The 16,626-nt window shown below is 37.7% G+C and overlaps 1 protein-coding gene across 1 annotated transcript in view; it reads right to left on the reverse strand.

The window, feature by feature from the left end:
* The window catches only part of PRTG (protogenin), a 131,438-nt gene that overhangs the window by 47,927 nt on the left and 66,885 nt on the right, over positions 1 to 16,626 (reverse strand). The window contains exons 9-11 of the mRNA XM_038010009.2: positions 14,994 to 15,158; positions 12,818 to 13,123; positions 11,881 to 12,069 (exon numbers count right to left, since the gene is read on the reverse strand). Of these exons, the coding sequence (XP_037865937.1) occupies positions 11,881 to 12,069; positions 12,818 to 13,123; positions 14,994 to 15,158 (660 nt within the window). The remainder of the gene's footprint in view (positions 1 to 11,880; positions 12,070 to 12,817; positions 13,124 to 14,993; positions 15,159 to 16,626) is intronic.

The raw sequence follows: 16,626 nt of genomic DNA on the forward strand, positions 1-16,626 counted from the left end.
TAGGGTTCTTTTCAGTCAGGCATGTGGAGTGAGGCTCCACAAGTACTGTAAATCTTTACCCAGTGCCAAAGGTCAAAGGGTTATCTGTGCTATGTAGTTTCAGGGTAGACGATTTTCTTTACTCTTTCTTTCTTTTCTTTTTTAAGCAAGAAGACAAAATGCATGCATATGAATCACAGCAAGCTAATTTAGGTACTAAAAAAAGTTACTCTTCTCCACATGAACTGCTTTCTCAAGAAAACCACTAAATATCAACTTTTCAGTCATTCTACAAAGAGAAACCAGATGCAACTGAGCCCCCTCCCTACCACCACTGTCTGCTAGAAAACTTGCCACACAGCTGCTAAAGCAGTAAAACAACTTCAAACCTACAAAAGTGATGACCATTTAGGCAAATGCATCAGTTTTATTCTTGGAAGAAAAAGAAACCTTGCTTAATGCTCAAAAAAAGAAAAAAGAGGAGTAGCTGTGTATCATTTTGTTCACATTTTTCACCTCAATAACAAGACAGATGTTTTTCACAGAGCTCTCCATGTTTTAGAGCATTTCAAAAGGTGATGACTATTCAAGGCTAAGGATATAAAGGTCCAGGAAAAAATATCAACATTCTTTGCCCAATTATTTGTGTTTGAAATTTTTTGGAAAGTTGAACTTTCTTAAAGATGGTGAAAAAAATGTTTAAGTATAGGCATATATTACTGTCTTTCTTCTTTCTCCAAAATAACTTAAGTATGAACTAAAATGATCTATAACATCCCACAGGGTGGCATTAATACAACTCTGATACAATGCTATATATAGCACGCAAGTAAAAGGTATTTCTTCTCTCCGGCAGCACTGTTATTTTAACATTGTTTGCAATCCTCCGAATTTAAGAGGCAGAAATGCAAATTACGATAGTTTGAGCTACTGCATTCAACTGGATTACAAAAAGAAGTTTAAAAAAGGTTTTCAAATATTGAAGAAAGCAAAATATCTTCCGTAACTTGCTAGGAGATTCCATTTGGAATGTCATCTATATTTCTCCCATAATATGGCAGCCTGATCTCCTTTGCTTCTTTCTTATTAAAAATTCCTCCATCTTTTGTGGCAAGTAAGAGAGACTGATACATGTTTAGAATTGCACCAAACTAAGAACAAATATAAGTATGACCTCATCTACACTGAAAAATTTCAGTTTCTGAAAGTCTTTAAAGATTTTTTTTTAAAGGGACTCCACTAAAAGATGTATCTCAGAAAATTCAGAAAGTTTGAAGTTTCACATAGTAAGAGAAATTTCAGTGAGATTTGCTGCATGTGCCTCTGTTTCCTAAAAGTGACCTAACTTCCTTTGTTTTACAATTACACTGACTGGTTTCTTCTGCTGAAGTCTGATAATTTCTTTCAAAGTAGCTAAGCCAGAGAGACGCTGGTTCCCTAGGGCAGAGTACACAGCCTTAACTTCCAACTGCACAACACTAATTCGCCATCTCAGTTCTTCTGAAATCTAAACCCATATATTAAGCTGCTATAGACATCTCCACTGGGACACCAACCTTTCCAACCCAATATGATAAAAAGTGAACTCAGTATCTCCTACTTCCCCAATCCTGGTCTTACTTCTGAAAGCCCTACTCCAGAGCAAAAGTACCATCCCTCAGAACACTTGAGCATCATTCTAATTTCTTCCTCTCCTTAATCATATTTACAGATAACAGTTATCGAGCACTTATTATGTATCAACCCGCTGTCCCGTGGGTTCCACATTCAACAATCCTGAGCAATCTAAATGTCAAGGGGAAACTGAGGTTCATGGAGGTGAAGTGACTTGAGCAAGATCACACTTTCAGTGGGTTGGAGAGCTGGGATCAAACCCTGGTCATCTGATCTCAAAACCCTCAGTCTTCTGATTTAAAAATTAACATATACTGAAATTTATTTATTTTTTGTTGTATGGTCCTATTTAACACATGTATAGATTTGTGCAACCACCACTACAACCAGAAAAAGAACAATTTCATCACATCCAGGAGCTCCCAATGCTGCCTTCGTGTAGTCAAGTCTTGCCTCCATCTCTAATCATGGCAATCACTGATCTGTTTTCCATCCATACAGTTTTCACTTTTCTTTTTTTTTTTGGTGGGGGGACAAAGTTTCACTCTTGTTGCCCAGGCTAGAGTACAGTGGCGCAATCTCAGCTCACTGCAACCTCTGCCTCCCGGGTTCAAGTGATTCTCCTGCCTCAACCTCCCGAGCAGCTGGGATTACAGGTGCCAGCCACTACGTCTGGCTAATTTTTATATTTTTAGTAGAGACAGCGTTTCACCATGTTGGTCAGACTGGTTTCGAACTCCTGACCTCAGGTGATCCACCCGCCTCGGCCTCCCAAAGTGCTGGGATTACAGGTGTGAGCCACGACGCCTGGCCCCAGTTTTCACTTTTCAAGAGTGTCATACCAATGAAGTCATAAAGAATGTATCCTTTTAAGGCTGGCCTCTTTCACTCAGCATAATGACATTGATATTCATCAATGAACTGTTGCAAGCAGCAATATAGTTTGCTGCTTTTTACTGCTGAGGAGTATTCCAACTGTACGGATGTACTGCAGTTTATCTGCTCACCTGTTGAAGGACATTTAGGTTGTTTTCAGGTTTTGGCAACTGTGAATAAAGCGAAACATTTGTGTAGAGTTTTTTGGTTGTTTGTTTGTTTTTTTTGGCGGGGGTGAGAGGTGTTTTTGTTTTTGTTTTTTGAGACAGAGTTCCGCTCTTGTTGCCCAGGCTGGTGTGCAATGGTGCGATCTCGGCTCACTGCAACCTCCACCTCCCGGGTTCAAGTGATTCTCCTGCCCTAGCCTTCCGGACAGCTGGGATTACAGGTGTCTGCCACAATGCCCAGTTAATTTTTGTTATTTTTTAGTAGAGACAGGGTTTCACCATGTTAGCCAGGCTGGTCTTGAACTCCTGACCTCAGGTGATCCACCCACCTCGACCTCCCAAAGTGCTGGGATTACAGGCATGAGCCACTGCACCTGGCCAAGATGAATAAACTGTAATATAAAAATTTATAAAACAAGATAACGGTAATTAAATTGGTACAGATAACAACCTGTTTTTAAACTAAGCAGCTTTATATATTTATATATACATATGTAAAGTTCTAAACTAAATTTAGAAATAATGTTTTTTTTTTTTTTTTTTTTTTTTTTTTGGACACAGGGTCTCACAGGCCCTACCTCCCTTGGCTGGAGTGCAGTGGTGCAAACGGCTCACTGCTACCTCAACCTCCTGGACTCAAGTGATTCTCCCACCTCAGCCTCCTGTAGCTGGGATCATAGGTATGTACCACCATGCCCAGCGAACTTTTTGATTTTTTGTAGAGACAGAGTTTCACCATCTTGCCCAGGCTGGTCTCAAAATCCTTGATTCAGACAATTCTCCTACCTCAGCCTCTCAAAGCGCTGGGATTATAGGTGTGAGCCACCATACCTGGCAGAAATTTTGCATTTCTAACTGACACTATCTCCTAGACAATGTCTTCATGAGGAGTTAGCTGAAGTATCACAGAAGTTAAAACTGTTGGGAGGATGCTTTCAATTTTGCAATTAATTTAGTGGTAACTGAAGCTTGTTACCAGAAATTTCTAAATTTAGTTCATCCTCTGATTTTCAAGAGCAAGGAGCTACTATGTCACAACCCGCCTAGCAAGAGAACCACCAAGAAAGCATAGGAGCTTCTTCATCTTAGACCTACTGGGTTCCATAAAACACTGTACTTAACACTGCTATGGAGGGCTTTGAAAACAGTACAGTAGTATTAAGAGTACACTGAGGCCAGGTGCGGTGACTCACACCCATAATCCTAGCACTTTGGGAGGCTGAGGTGCGCAGATTGCCTGAGCTCAGGAGTTCAAGACCACCCTGGGCAACATGGTGAAACCCTGTCTCTACCAAAAATACAAAAAATTAACCGGGTGTGGTGGCAGGCGCCTATAATCCCAGCTATTTGGGAGGCTGAGGAACAAGAATCATTTGAACCCCGTGAGATGGAGGTTGTACCCCTTGAGGCAGAAGAGATGGCGCCACTGAACTCCAGCCTGCATGACTGAGCAAGACTCTGCTTGCCAAAAAACAACAAAAAAAGCACACATTGAAAAGCTCAATGACAGTAGCTGAATGGGTTAGAAAACATTCTCTTCTTGAATTACTACTAAACACTCCTGGCTTTACCCTGTGGATTCAAATAACAGTTTATGTTATGGATTTATGGACTCCATGGCTATATTTATTTTCTTGTTCATCTAAAACCACAAAACCTAATTAATTTAGCAGAATCACAGTTGCCTAAAATGAGATGCACCAAATCAAGAATAATTAGGTCTTCTTCTGGGAACAGAACATGTTGTTAGATTTGTGACTGGATGCCTCCTGAGAGCTAACTCACATAAAAGGATGGAGAAATTAAAACACTTTAACACAGTTTCAGAACTGGCTTAACAAGAAAGGCATAAACCTAATGTCGAAATTCCTTACCCTTACGTGTTAAAACAATAGGCAGAGGGGAGGCCTGAAATTCGGCATTTCAATAAACTCCCAGATTATGCTGCTGGTCCTGGGACTGCACTTTGAGAAGCAAGAACTATACACAGTCTAAATCTAGAACTTCCAAATTCTAGTAATGTGGCCTGGTGCCCTTGATATACCGGTCAGCTAAAAAGGTTTTGTTTTGTTTTTTTAATTTTTCAGTGGTTAAAAATTTTTTTCTTTTTCTATTATTATTATTATTATTATTATTTGACACAAAGTCTTGCTCTGTCACCCAGGCTGGAGTGCAGTGGCAGAATCTTGGTTCACTGCAACCCCTGGCTTCCAGGCTGAAGCGATTCTCCTGCTTCAGTCTCCTGAGTAGCTGGGATTATAGGCATGCACCACCACCCCTGGCTAATTTTTGTATTTTTAGTAGAGACGGGGTTATGCCACGTTGGCCAGTCTTGAACTCCTGACTTCAAGTGATCTACCCACATCGGCCTCCCAGAGTGCTGGGATTATAGACATGAGATTGTATTTCACTGTACCCAGCCTGAACAAAAGTTTTTGAAGAATACTATTTTGTGACAAGTCAAAATTATACGAAATTCATACTTCGGTGTCCACAAATGAAGTTTTATTGGAGCATAACCACACACATGCATTTTGTATTTTTCAAGGCTGCTTCTGCGCTGCAGCAGCAGAGCTGAATACCTGTGAAAGACACTACATGGTCCACTGTATCAGTCTTGCTCAGGCTGTCATAACAAAATGCACAGACTGAGTGGTTGAAACAACTGAAATTTGTTTTCTCTCAGTTCTAGAGGCTGGGAAGTCCAACACCACACTCTGGCAGGATTCAGTTTCTGGTGAGGGCTTTCTTCCTGGCTCGCAGGTGACTGGGCTTTTGCTACATCCTCACATGGTAGAGAGCATGCTCTGGCATCTCTTCTTCTTTTTATAAGGGCATCAGCCTTACTGGATTAGAACCTCACTCTTATGACCCCATTTAACCTTCATCATCTATCTTTCCACAGGCTCTATATTCAACCAGAGTCACATTTAGGGTGAAGGCTTTAACATATACATTTTGGGAAGACACAAACATTGGGTCCATAACACCCATAAAGCCTAAAATATTTACAGTCTGTCCCATTACAGAAAAAGTTTGCTTACTCCTGGTATAGATCTTTATTTCTCAAAGTGGGCAGAAATGCAAGAATTTCAGGCTGCACCCAAACCTACTGAATATTAGAATCTGTGTTTTAACAAGATCTGTGGGTAATCCATATACATTTTAAAGCTCAAGATGCATTAGCTTTCAAATCTAGTGATCATGGTAAATTACTTCAAAAAATATTTTTAAAACATACAGACACAATTTTTAAAATACAGGCTCAATTTTTCAATACACTGCTCTCCTGGGAGGATAATAATTTTAACAACAAAAACAACTAACATGTGTTGAGAACTTATAATGCAATTTTCCCAGGCACTATGCGAACTTTTATATGCATTATTTCACTTAATCTCCCTAACATTCTAAAATCAATATCATTATCCCTACCTAAAAGATTAGGTGAACAGCTAGGATTTAATTTGTTAATAAGTTGTGAAATTTGAAGTCAAATCCAGGCAACAGACAAGGAACTTATTTGACTGATGTTTTTCTTTTACTGTCAGTGTCATGTGATTTCTATAATAGAACATTGTAAATGATGTACTATGGGAATGACAGACACCATTTAGAGTCACAAGAGTTTCCCAGAAGATTTGAGACTTACAATCTGGGCAATACTTTCCAAATGTAAGGAAGAGATATACCTCTAATGCATCCAGAGAACACCCAAAGTATTTTACAATGGCAGGTGACCTTTCATTTAACACAAATAATTTAGGAACAAAAATAACCAGATAATGCACTGTAATTCTTACATAGCTCTTACAGTTTCATCAATCTGTAAACACTTAATTTTTAATTAGAGGTAGCTGCAAACTGGCAAATGAAAAATCTTTTCTTTTTTACTATCTTAATATAATAGTATTTTTAGTAGGTTTTTTTTAGAAGCAAATACTTCATTTCTTTTGAAGTATTGGTTTCTGAATTTTTCAAATATTAAGTTCTAAAATTTGAGTTGAGTATCAATCATATTTGATACTTTAAGATACTGCAGAGAATGAAATATTCAAAAATTTCTGCTTTATTGGCAAATTAAGAAAAAAGTCTATGTTGAAGTTTCAACATATTTTGGCATAATAATATGTTAAACACAACAAAAGAAAGGGTAACTTAAAAATATTTCATAGTGAAGAAAGTGAAATACAATAGTTTTTAAATGTTCTCTTTTGTATAATTTGTACTCACACTTTTGTCAAGTTAGTTTTCTAGTCTACAAGGCAGGTAGTTTCCAAAAGTATTCCTTTAAAGAAGTTTACTGAGTTCAGTTAAATAAATTTATTTTGTGACTGTTTGACAGAATGAGTAAGGCTGGGCGTGGTAGCTCATGCCTACAATCCCGGCACTTTGGGAGGCTGAGGTAGGTGTATGGCTTGAGCCCAGGAGCTCAAGACCAGCCTGGGCAACAGAACGAAACCCCGTCTCTACCAAAAATACCAAAAATTAGCCCGGCATGGTGGCGCACACTTATGGTCCCAGCCACTCAGGACCCAGCTGAGGTGGGAGGATTGCCTGAGCCTGGGAAGTGGAGGTTGCTTTAAGCCGAGATGGCACCACTGCACTTCAGGCTGGCTGACAAGTGAGACTACGCCTCAAATAAATAAATAAAATGGTGTAGTGTATAGTTTATTATTTTAATTATTCATTTATAATTGGTGTGAAATCTCATGCTCACACTAATCATGCTTACTGTAAAATTAAATAATGAACAAGCTCAAGTTCTTTGGCAAAATAAAAGCTAAAGATGATCTAACATCAGTGTCCTAAATGTTAATCTAACAACAGTACTACCTAAAAATCTGCCCCCTTTCATTCTTTCATATAAAGACTTAATAATTCAGGACAGTTGACAGCTTGTGAAAACAGTTCCTTTGTAATTATAAGCTAACTTCAGAATTTAAAGCCAATTTCTGAAATAAACAGATGAAAAAAGAGGAACAAATTATTTCAATCAATTATCAGGGAACACAAGTATGTTAGTAATTTTGCTTCAGTTTATTGTGTGATGAATGTAACAAGTATTTAAAAATCCTACTTACCACCGAGCTAAACACTGAAAGTGCCTAGGGGAAAAAAATCTAAGTGAAATTAATCACCACAAAGATACAAAGTCTCAAACCACCACTTAGAACAAATCACACAAATATATTAAATCCCAAGTCTAATGCTTTTTTCCAACCCCACCCTAAAGTAAACCAGTTCTAATTAAAATCAAACTACATTTTAAGTCATCAAAATCAAACAAGCTAACATCAAAGTATTTCCATCACTCTGCCAATATTTATATTATACTATGAAAGACACAATAATCTTTTTAGCTACTTTAAAAAAACTCTACATCTAGGGAAGTGAGCTTTGAGGTTTTAGAGTAAAAAGTTCTAAAATAACTTTCGTGGCTAAGTATAATTAAATTTAGTTCACTAGAAATTTGTGCCGATATTGGAAAAATCACTCAATTAAATGTCTTTTGTTTAATATTTCGTTTTAAGCAGAGATTACATCTGTCACACCTTTTTATGTAGTACTACAATGTCTCAGAAAAATATTTGAAAATGCTTGTTAAATGAATTGAAATATATAAGTTCATTCACCTTTTTCTTTCTTCCAGAAACAAAGAACTGTGTTTATTACCAAGAAGAGTATGTCCCTATAATATATTTTTTAAACTGAAAACTTAATTATCACAAGTAAAAATAAAAAGATGTGTATAAAGGCATCAGAAAGGGGATTAGTATGAAAACGAAATTTTGAGACACTAGTTTGTTACTCAAATTGACATTGAATCAGCAAAAAGCAGCATTTAAATTTCATTTCCAGGCCTACTTAGCAAATCTAGCTCCAGTGAGAGTATCTTTAATGTGCAAAAGCTCAGTGAAAGCAAGTATTCACCATGCAAGACACAGATAGGATTCCCTTAACCTAATGCCCCCCAGACACATCACTCTCTGTTAAACAGGCAGCTACCGCCAGATGCTCTCACTAAAAATGGTCACAGATGGTCAGTTGTCCAGTTAACAGAACATACTCCCCTCCCAATATTCAAAAGTAAGGAAAGGATAGCTGCTAACACTTGCCTGCTTAGTGAGTTAAACGTATTTGACTGCTATAAGTTTGGCAAGGCCCCAACACTGACTTTCTAGGAAAGTAAGACTAGACCACAGGGGTCTCAAGATTAAAAGGCACCTTAAAGGTGATCCAGTCAACAGCTGCACAATGCTTGAAAACACAACTGCATCTCTGCCAGTCAGCCATTCCAGCCTTGACTTGGTAGCTCCCGGGGTGCAGAACCTGCTGTCTAACAAGTTTCGTCTCTACAGCTGCGAGAGGTCTCTGTTACCCTGAACTGCAATCAGTCCAACCACTCAATCTAATTCCACAGTCAGGAAACACGCAGCTATTTTAATAGACATAGCATACTGACAAAATAATTTCCCAGTTGATGCATTAGAAGTGATTTTAAACGGATTTGCCTCAAATAGCATACACAGTGGATTTCACAACATAAAAACAAGGGCAGTAATATATGATTTAATTTTAAAACATAAGAGAAAATAAAAGTTTTGAAAGTTGACCATAGTTCAGAGATGATTTAAAAAGTTCAACAAAGATCAATGGGTCTTCCTCATTATAAATAAATAAATACATACATGCATTGTATGTGTGTATATATATGTATGTATGTATCTGTAGAAAATTTTGAAGAATGGCCAAAGTTTTAATAAAATGTCTCTCTAAACTTTTCACAACCCAATTTTTTTTCTAGTAAATTAGTCACCTATTGAGAATAAGCTCCCTGTGATGTATAAAAAGAGCGTGCTAAGAATGTATTTTTTTGTATCTTCTATATATTCATATTTTCTTTTTTTTTTTTTTTTTTTTTTTTTTTTGAGACGGAGTCTCGCTCTGTCACCCAGGCTGGGGTGCAGTGGCCGGATCTCAGCTCACTGCAAGCTCCGCCTCCCGGATTCCCGCCATTCTCCTGCCTCAGCCTCCCGAGTAGCTGGGACTACAGGCACCCACCACCTCGCCCGGCTAGTTTTTTTGTATTTTTTAATAGAGACGGAGTTTCACTGTGGTAGCCAGGATGGTCTCGATCTCCTGACCTCGTGATCCGCCCGTCTCGGCCTCCCAAAGTGCTGGGATTACAGGCTTGAGCCACCGCGCCCGGCTATATTCATATTTTCTTTAACAGAAAATGAGAAGTAGTAAGCTTGATCTATGATTCTTCACCAACAATTGTCCCAAATCATGTTTCTTACATAATAACTAAGCAAAATTTTCTTGAATCAATAATATGCAGGGAAAGGGACAGAATACTGAGAAGCCATAACTAGGAATAAATGTTGCTGGCTTCAGTGGCAGTAGTTTGGGCTAATGTCATCTCAGTATCAATGGCATAAGGAAGGTGGAACATAAGTAATTTCTCCTCATCATTTATAAAACTGTGTGACAGGCTGGACATGGTGGCTCACGCCTGTAATCCCAACAGTTTGGGAGGCTGAGGTGGGTGGATCACTGAGGTTGGGAGTTCAAGACCGGCCTGACCAACATGGAGAAATCCCGTCTCTACTAAAAATACAAAATTAGCTGGGCGTGATGGTACATGCCTGTAATCCCAGCTACTTGGGAGGCTGAGGCAGGAGAATCGCTTGAACCTGGAAGTAGAGGTTGCGGTGAGCTGATATCGTGCCATTGCACTTCAGCCTGGGCAACAAGAGTGAAACTCCGTCACACACACACACACACACACACACACACACACACACACGAAAGAAAAAAAAAGAAAAGAAAAAACTGTGTGACAGAGATTAATAGTGAAACTTATTTAACCAAATGCAGATTAAATTAAAAACCAACATAATGAGATTATAAGCAAAATACCATCTGGAAAACTGCATAGAACCACAGGATGAAGTTCTGTGTCCCTGCATCTGAAAACAGTCTCCCACCACTGCTTCTTACTGTGCAGAGACTCAAATCCAACGCTGCTTTCACAGCCTGTGCTACCATGAGGCCAGGGAAGGACATGGAGAAGCCCACAGTTGGACTGCTGAGCCTACCTCCCCTCCCCTTCACAGGGCAGTCTGTGAAAGGAAAAGCCAGAGTGCTTTGTAAAATCCTAATATGTCCAGAAGGTGTAACAATTCAGTATGTATTTAGCAGGTTGGTCATCACAATTAAAGGGACTGCTTTGTACTTAAGGGTAAAAATCTACTTATGAGCAACAAATAGCTAAGTGTACACTTTATATCTTGATGAGTTTTTATCAGTTTATATCCATGGGTTTTTTTTTTTTTTTTTTTGAGACAGAGTCTCGCACTGTCACCCAGGCTGGAGTGTAGTGGTGTGATCTTGGCTCATTTCAAGCTCTCACCAGGTTCAAGCTATTCTGCCCCAGCCTCCCAAGTAGCTGGAATTACAGGCGCGTGCCACCATGCTCAGCTAATTCTTGTATTTTTTTAGTAGAGACGGGGTTTCACCATGTTGGCCAGGCTGGTCTTGAACTCCCGACCTCAAGAGATCCACCCATACTGGCCTCCCAGAGTGCTGGGATTACACGCATGAGCCACCATGCCCGGCCCATGTATTCATTTTGGATACACATTACTTTCTACTAAACATGCTTACATCATGAAATTCCTTTCACTCTACAAAGATAGGAAGACTAGGGAATAAAATTATGTCTTTCGGAACACTGATGAACTCAATCACAAAGTTAAGTGCTTTTTCCCAGTGTTCCTGGGTTACAGCTATATAAATATTCAGTTATTTTATACCTAATTCATAATTATATAGCAATTATATAGCACTCTCAGGCACATTTTAATTGAAACTTAACCAGTGAATATTATTTGGTAATATCCCTGTTCTAATTCCTATTCTACATCCACCACACACTCACAATAATTGATCAGGAACTCAATCTACCAGAAGTGAACTCCACAAAGAAAAGCAGATTTACAGAGCTGGACAAAGATAGAAAGATACAATGGCTGCCTGATATTTTGCCACTGGACTCACAATGGTAAGTCAAAGACCAATCACTGGCTTCGGCAGTAGCATATACACACTGACATAGTAAAATCAATTCTTTTCTTTGTACCATTAAGTCAGTTCTCCTGCTTTCTACCCAATAACTTTTTTCCCAGTTGGTCAGAGAGGAAGGAAAAAGGGAAAAGCACAGTACAAACTCACTCACCTAAGCCACTGAGAGTATAGAGTAGGTCCTTGGTATCCAAGAAAATGGGCCCATTCTCCTGCTGCCCTTCTTCCTTGTAGTACAGCTTGTAGCCCTGAATAGCAGCCGTGTCCTCTACATCTTGCTGCCACCTCACAGAAATGGTGGTACAGTTCAGAGGCTCCAAATGCAACTCTGGAGACTTAGGGGCTAGTAAAATTCATCAGAAAATGTATGTATAAACAACCCAACATTCACATAAAGACACAGAATAGGGTAGTTCTCTCAGTTTTAAGCAAACAATTACCAAAAGGTTCAATCTAATAATTATACCGTAACCTAACTTTCCAAATTTCACAATAATATTAAACTTTGAGATCAAAATTTAAAACATATAAAATACTATCTTAAAAAGACCAAGATATCTAAATAATGATATCTACATATTTAATTTTTTTTCAAAGGGGCAATAAATACTTTCTAATTTTGGCCATCCATTACTCCTCTGTGATATAGAGAACAGGCACTCTTGTCAGTCAATTAACAAGAAAACCAGTCATGTTACATTCCACATTAGTAAGACAGAAGAGTCTAGAATTTTGCAGTCCTATAGTCTTCCTATTGAACTAAGGATTTTAAAAATATATGGCAATAATATTAATTAGGCTTCTACGAATAGCTTACTTTGGAAACTCAGTTTGATTTGTACTGATCTGTCCACGAGAGATTTGCTAAGCAAACTAACAGCGTAACCCAAAAGTTTACACACAAATAAACTCTATGCAAAAGTAACCACTTAATAAAAAGTTTAATTTTGTTCAATTAAGTCCATCACCTACGGAATATTTTTATTTATAAAACAAAATTTAAAAAATATAAACATAATTTCGAGAAGAAAAACTTGATTCAAAAGTAAAAATACTGTATTATCTTTTCTCAACAGTCTTCAGAAATTCACCTTTCACGCTTGTAGCTTTGGGCGTCCTATGTGACGTCCATACTGATGACTCTCCCAGCCCCACTCTGGTGGCAGCAGTAATCCGAACCAGGTAGACACTGTCAGGTTTCAGGCCTTCCAAAAGGTACTCATGCGTGGACCCCGGGAGCTCCAGAACTTGGATGGAATTCTCAGTACTTAGGCGGAAAGACAAGCGATACAGCACCACTTGGCCCCGCCGATATTTGGCAGGGATTGGCAGCCAGGAGATGAGAATATCAGTGGGACTTCGACTTGTCAAACTAATTTCAGGAGGTCTCAGGGGAACTAGTCATAGAAGAAAACAGGTTGTTTATGAATACTTAGAATTGAATTGCCACCTAGCACACCAGTAACTGCATTCTCTTAATTAGCGACATATCATAAAGAAGAGACACTTTCAGCCCTAGCAGAGGTTTTCAGAGAAACAGAGTATAAATCAGAAAAAAGAAGAAAAAATAACGAGGGAGGGTTAAGTGTGTGGAACAAAGAATATAAGATATTCTTCACTGTGGTTGTGACTGTTTTGTTGCTATTTGGAACGAATATGAGAATGTTTGATATTCATACAAAATATGAGAATACTTCTCAAATAATTCCACCAAAGGGGCTTTGAAACAAGGGAGAGTGAAGTATACAAGGGTGGGGAAGCCTAGGATTCTACAGTTAAAACCAAGCAAATCATATTTTGAAGTGTAAGAGTTGCATCTTAAAAATTAATGTGAATTTTGTATTCCTATTTACAACATATGTTGTTTAATATAAAAAGTTTTTCCTCCAAACATTTTAATAAAACTGGCATTTCAGGAAAATGAGTCAAATACAGTGACAGGTGGTCTAATACTAAGAGTTCAGATGGGTTCTAGAATTAGCTTCTCTGTGTCTGAATCCTTGTTCTACCATGTATGACTCTGTGATCTTGGTCAAATTAACTTCTCTGTGTCTAGGTTTCTTCAGACACAAAATGAAGAAAATAATAATAGCTCCTTTTACAGTGTTTCCCTGCTATACTAAGACTCACTTTCTTCAAGGATATAGAGGGAGAACAGACCTCACAAACCAAAAAAAAAAAAAAGGTCTATCTTTATTAGCCTGCTTTTCACCTTAGACATGCATAACAAAGGTTAATAGTAACCAGGTAACTAGAGATGTCATATATACTGCAGCTCACTCTAAAGTGGAATAGGCTCTTAAATGAAAACTAAAATTTGGATTCAGTATCCACACAAGTGAATCTTTTTTCATTTAGTCTAAGTCTGATTTTATAAATACCCAAATAAGTGGCATTATAAAGATATAATAAGAGATCTGGGACTAAATGAACAAAAAGGAGATTTGGGGATTATGTATACAAAAACATTTTAAAAACTAAGAGCAGATCATTGCTTGAGGATAAAACATTTGCTAAGGGAGAACAGTATGATTAAGCATATATTAAATAATTCCCTTTCACATTGCAGGGTACTAAAAAAGGTCTTCTAGAGACTCTGGAAAGACAGATCCCTCCTTTTACAATATGATATAAAGACTGAGAGGAGGAGAATCAGTTCTCTAGGGCTATCTTAATGGATGAAATTTCCCACCATTATAAGAATAATATGAAGGTCTGCTGTTCCCTAAAAGAACTACAACTCAATTTTCAACCCGTGGTTAGGAAACAAGTTGAACAAGTAACATTTTCCCCCTTAAGGAGTATAAGCATACTGTATTTAATCAACAGGTACTAAGTGCTAAGAATTTTTTGACAGGCGATAAGTTGTATAAAGTCCAAGTTTTAGAAGTCCAGTACCTTTGGCCCTCAGTCACTACATACACTCAATAAGTAACGGTCATTACAGTTATTCATGCCTGGAAAAACTCACGTTTTGTTCTATTCAGTACAAAAAAGTTTGCAACATATTTACAAGTTAAACTAGGAACCTTTGAAGAAACACAATGCGAATGTAAGAATTTTATTATTGAATTTTATATTCTGAAAGTGCTCTTTATCCTTACCATGCTACCGGCAAAAAGGAAGAATAAGATTTTGAATGGCAAATTTAACATACCTGTTTTTTAACCAAAAAGAATATATTCTCTTTAAAACACATTTATTCACTGAAATTGACAAAACATACGAACATTCATAATGAAATGATCTAGAATCATGTTTTCTTACCATCCTCTAGAGTATTCTGTGTCACGTGGTCCGACATCTGGCTGGCTCCCATTGGCATATACGCTACAATGTAGAAAGTATAATTGCTGGCAGGCTCTAAGTCATCAATAATATAATGAGTTGTGTCATTTCCGATGACTACTTGATACTCTTCATTATTTAAACCTAAATTAAAGAATCCATGTTTTAAAATGACAGATACTCAAAATAAAATAAACAAGACCATTTGCCTGCACTGTGAAACACTGGTCCTTGGGTGTAATCTCAATCTCTCTCGTGCCCCTTTACAAAATGTCAACAGGAAGGTCTCTATTTTCTAAAAGTAACCATATTTTGCTACAAATTTCTAGAGGACTTTTTTCCTGAATAAATCAAACTGAAAAGAATTCATCTTCTCTAAACTTTATTTACCATCTAGTCAAAACCCACAGCAGAGACAATGTACAGTAGTAACATAACAGAGCTTAACACAACAGAATATTGTAATCCATAACAGTATAAACTTGATTTGCTTCAACTCGTGGCATTTTTTTTTTTCTTTTAAACATAAATGGAGAGACAGTAGGGAATGTAATGGCTCCACTCTTTAGAAAAACAAACCAAACCAAAAGTTGTCCTGCAAAAGATCTCATTTTGCCCCTCGAGATTCTATTAAATTTGACTGACATAAGTTGTTCTTTTATTTATAATACTGAGGGCAAAAAAACTGGGAGTCACAGAATGTGCCTCAAAATGCTTTCTCCCACAGTGGGTTTTTTTTTTTGTTTTTTTTTTTTTTAAGAGAAAAAAAGTCTCAGCAACTCTTAATCAAATATGCATGGCAAGGTATAGAAGAGGATTTGTCTTTGTAGGATTTAATTCCTACAGAGCAAACCTGTAAAGTGGAACAAGAGCATTGGCAGCCACTGTGCTTTGCTAACAATTCACAGTAAACGCATGTCAACTTAATCAAATCTCTCTAAAGACGGAGTCCCTTCTCCCCACACTGGATTTACAAACAAAACAGAAGGCAAATTCCAGTATTAAGTTTTCCCACATTTCTGAATTAACTTGATAGCATTTTAATTAGACAAGATTACAGGCATTTCACAACAGACTGGCTAATGGCTTGTTAATTAGGAGCTGCATAGTACGATTTCTGACCTACCAAACAAGGTCCTTGAGTTCGAATTAAAAAGCCTTGTTCCGTTCCTGAATAGACCACTGAGCCGCATGTGGAGGCTCTAATGAAACAACCATAATAGGGAACAAGAGTGGTCCCCACCAAAACCAGCATTCCTTTTACCTTCATAAATCACTAAAAAGGGAATTAACATACTCCAGCATGCTCAGTTATCAGACTTTCATTCTTCTTGCTTCCATGACCCCTGATTTACATTCAAAATATTCCTTTTCAAAACCCTACTTCAAAGTACAAAAAACAAATAGCAGCAGCAACAACAAACCACCTGTTTCTATGGATAATTTTATTATATCCCCATCCTTAGGTGTTTGAATTTGTTTTTAACGTATATTCCATAAAAGCTAAGCTGTTTAAGTATAGAACTGAAATTTCTAAGCCTTTACCATGGTTTCTATGAAAAATCAATAGAGAAATTTCTAGGATTTATCAGTAGTTTCTCTTTTTCCTCTA

The sequence above is a fragment of the Chlorocebus sabaeus genome, chromosome 26 (assembly GCF_047675955.1).
Source record: "Chlorocebus sabaeus isolate Y175 chromosome 26, mChlSab1.0.hap1, whole genome shotgun sequence".
Lineage (NCBI taxonomy): Eukaryota > Metazoa > Chordata > Mammalia > Primates > Cercopithecidae > Chlorocebus > Chlorocebus sabaeus.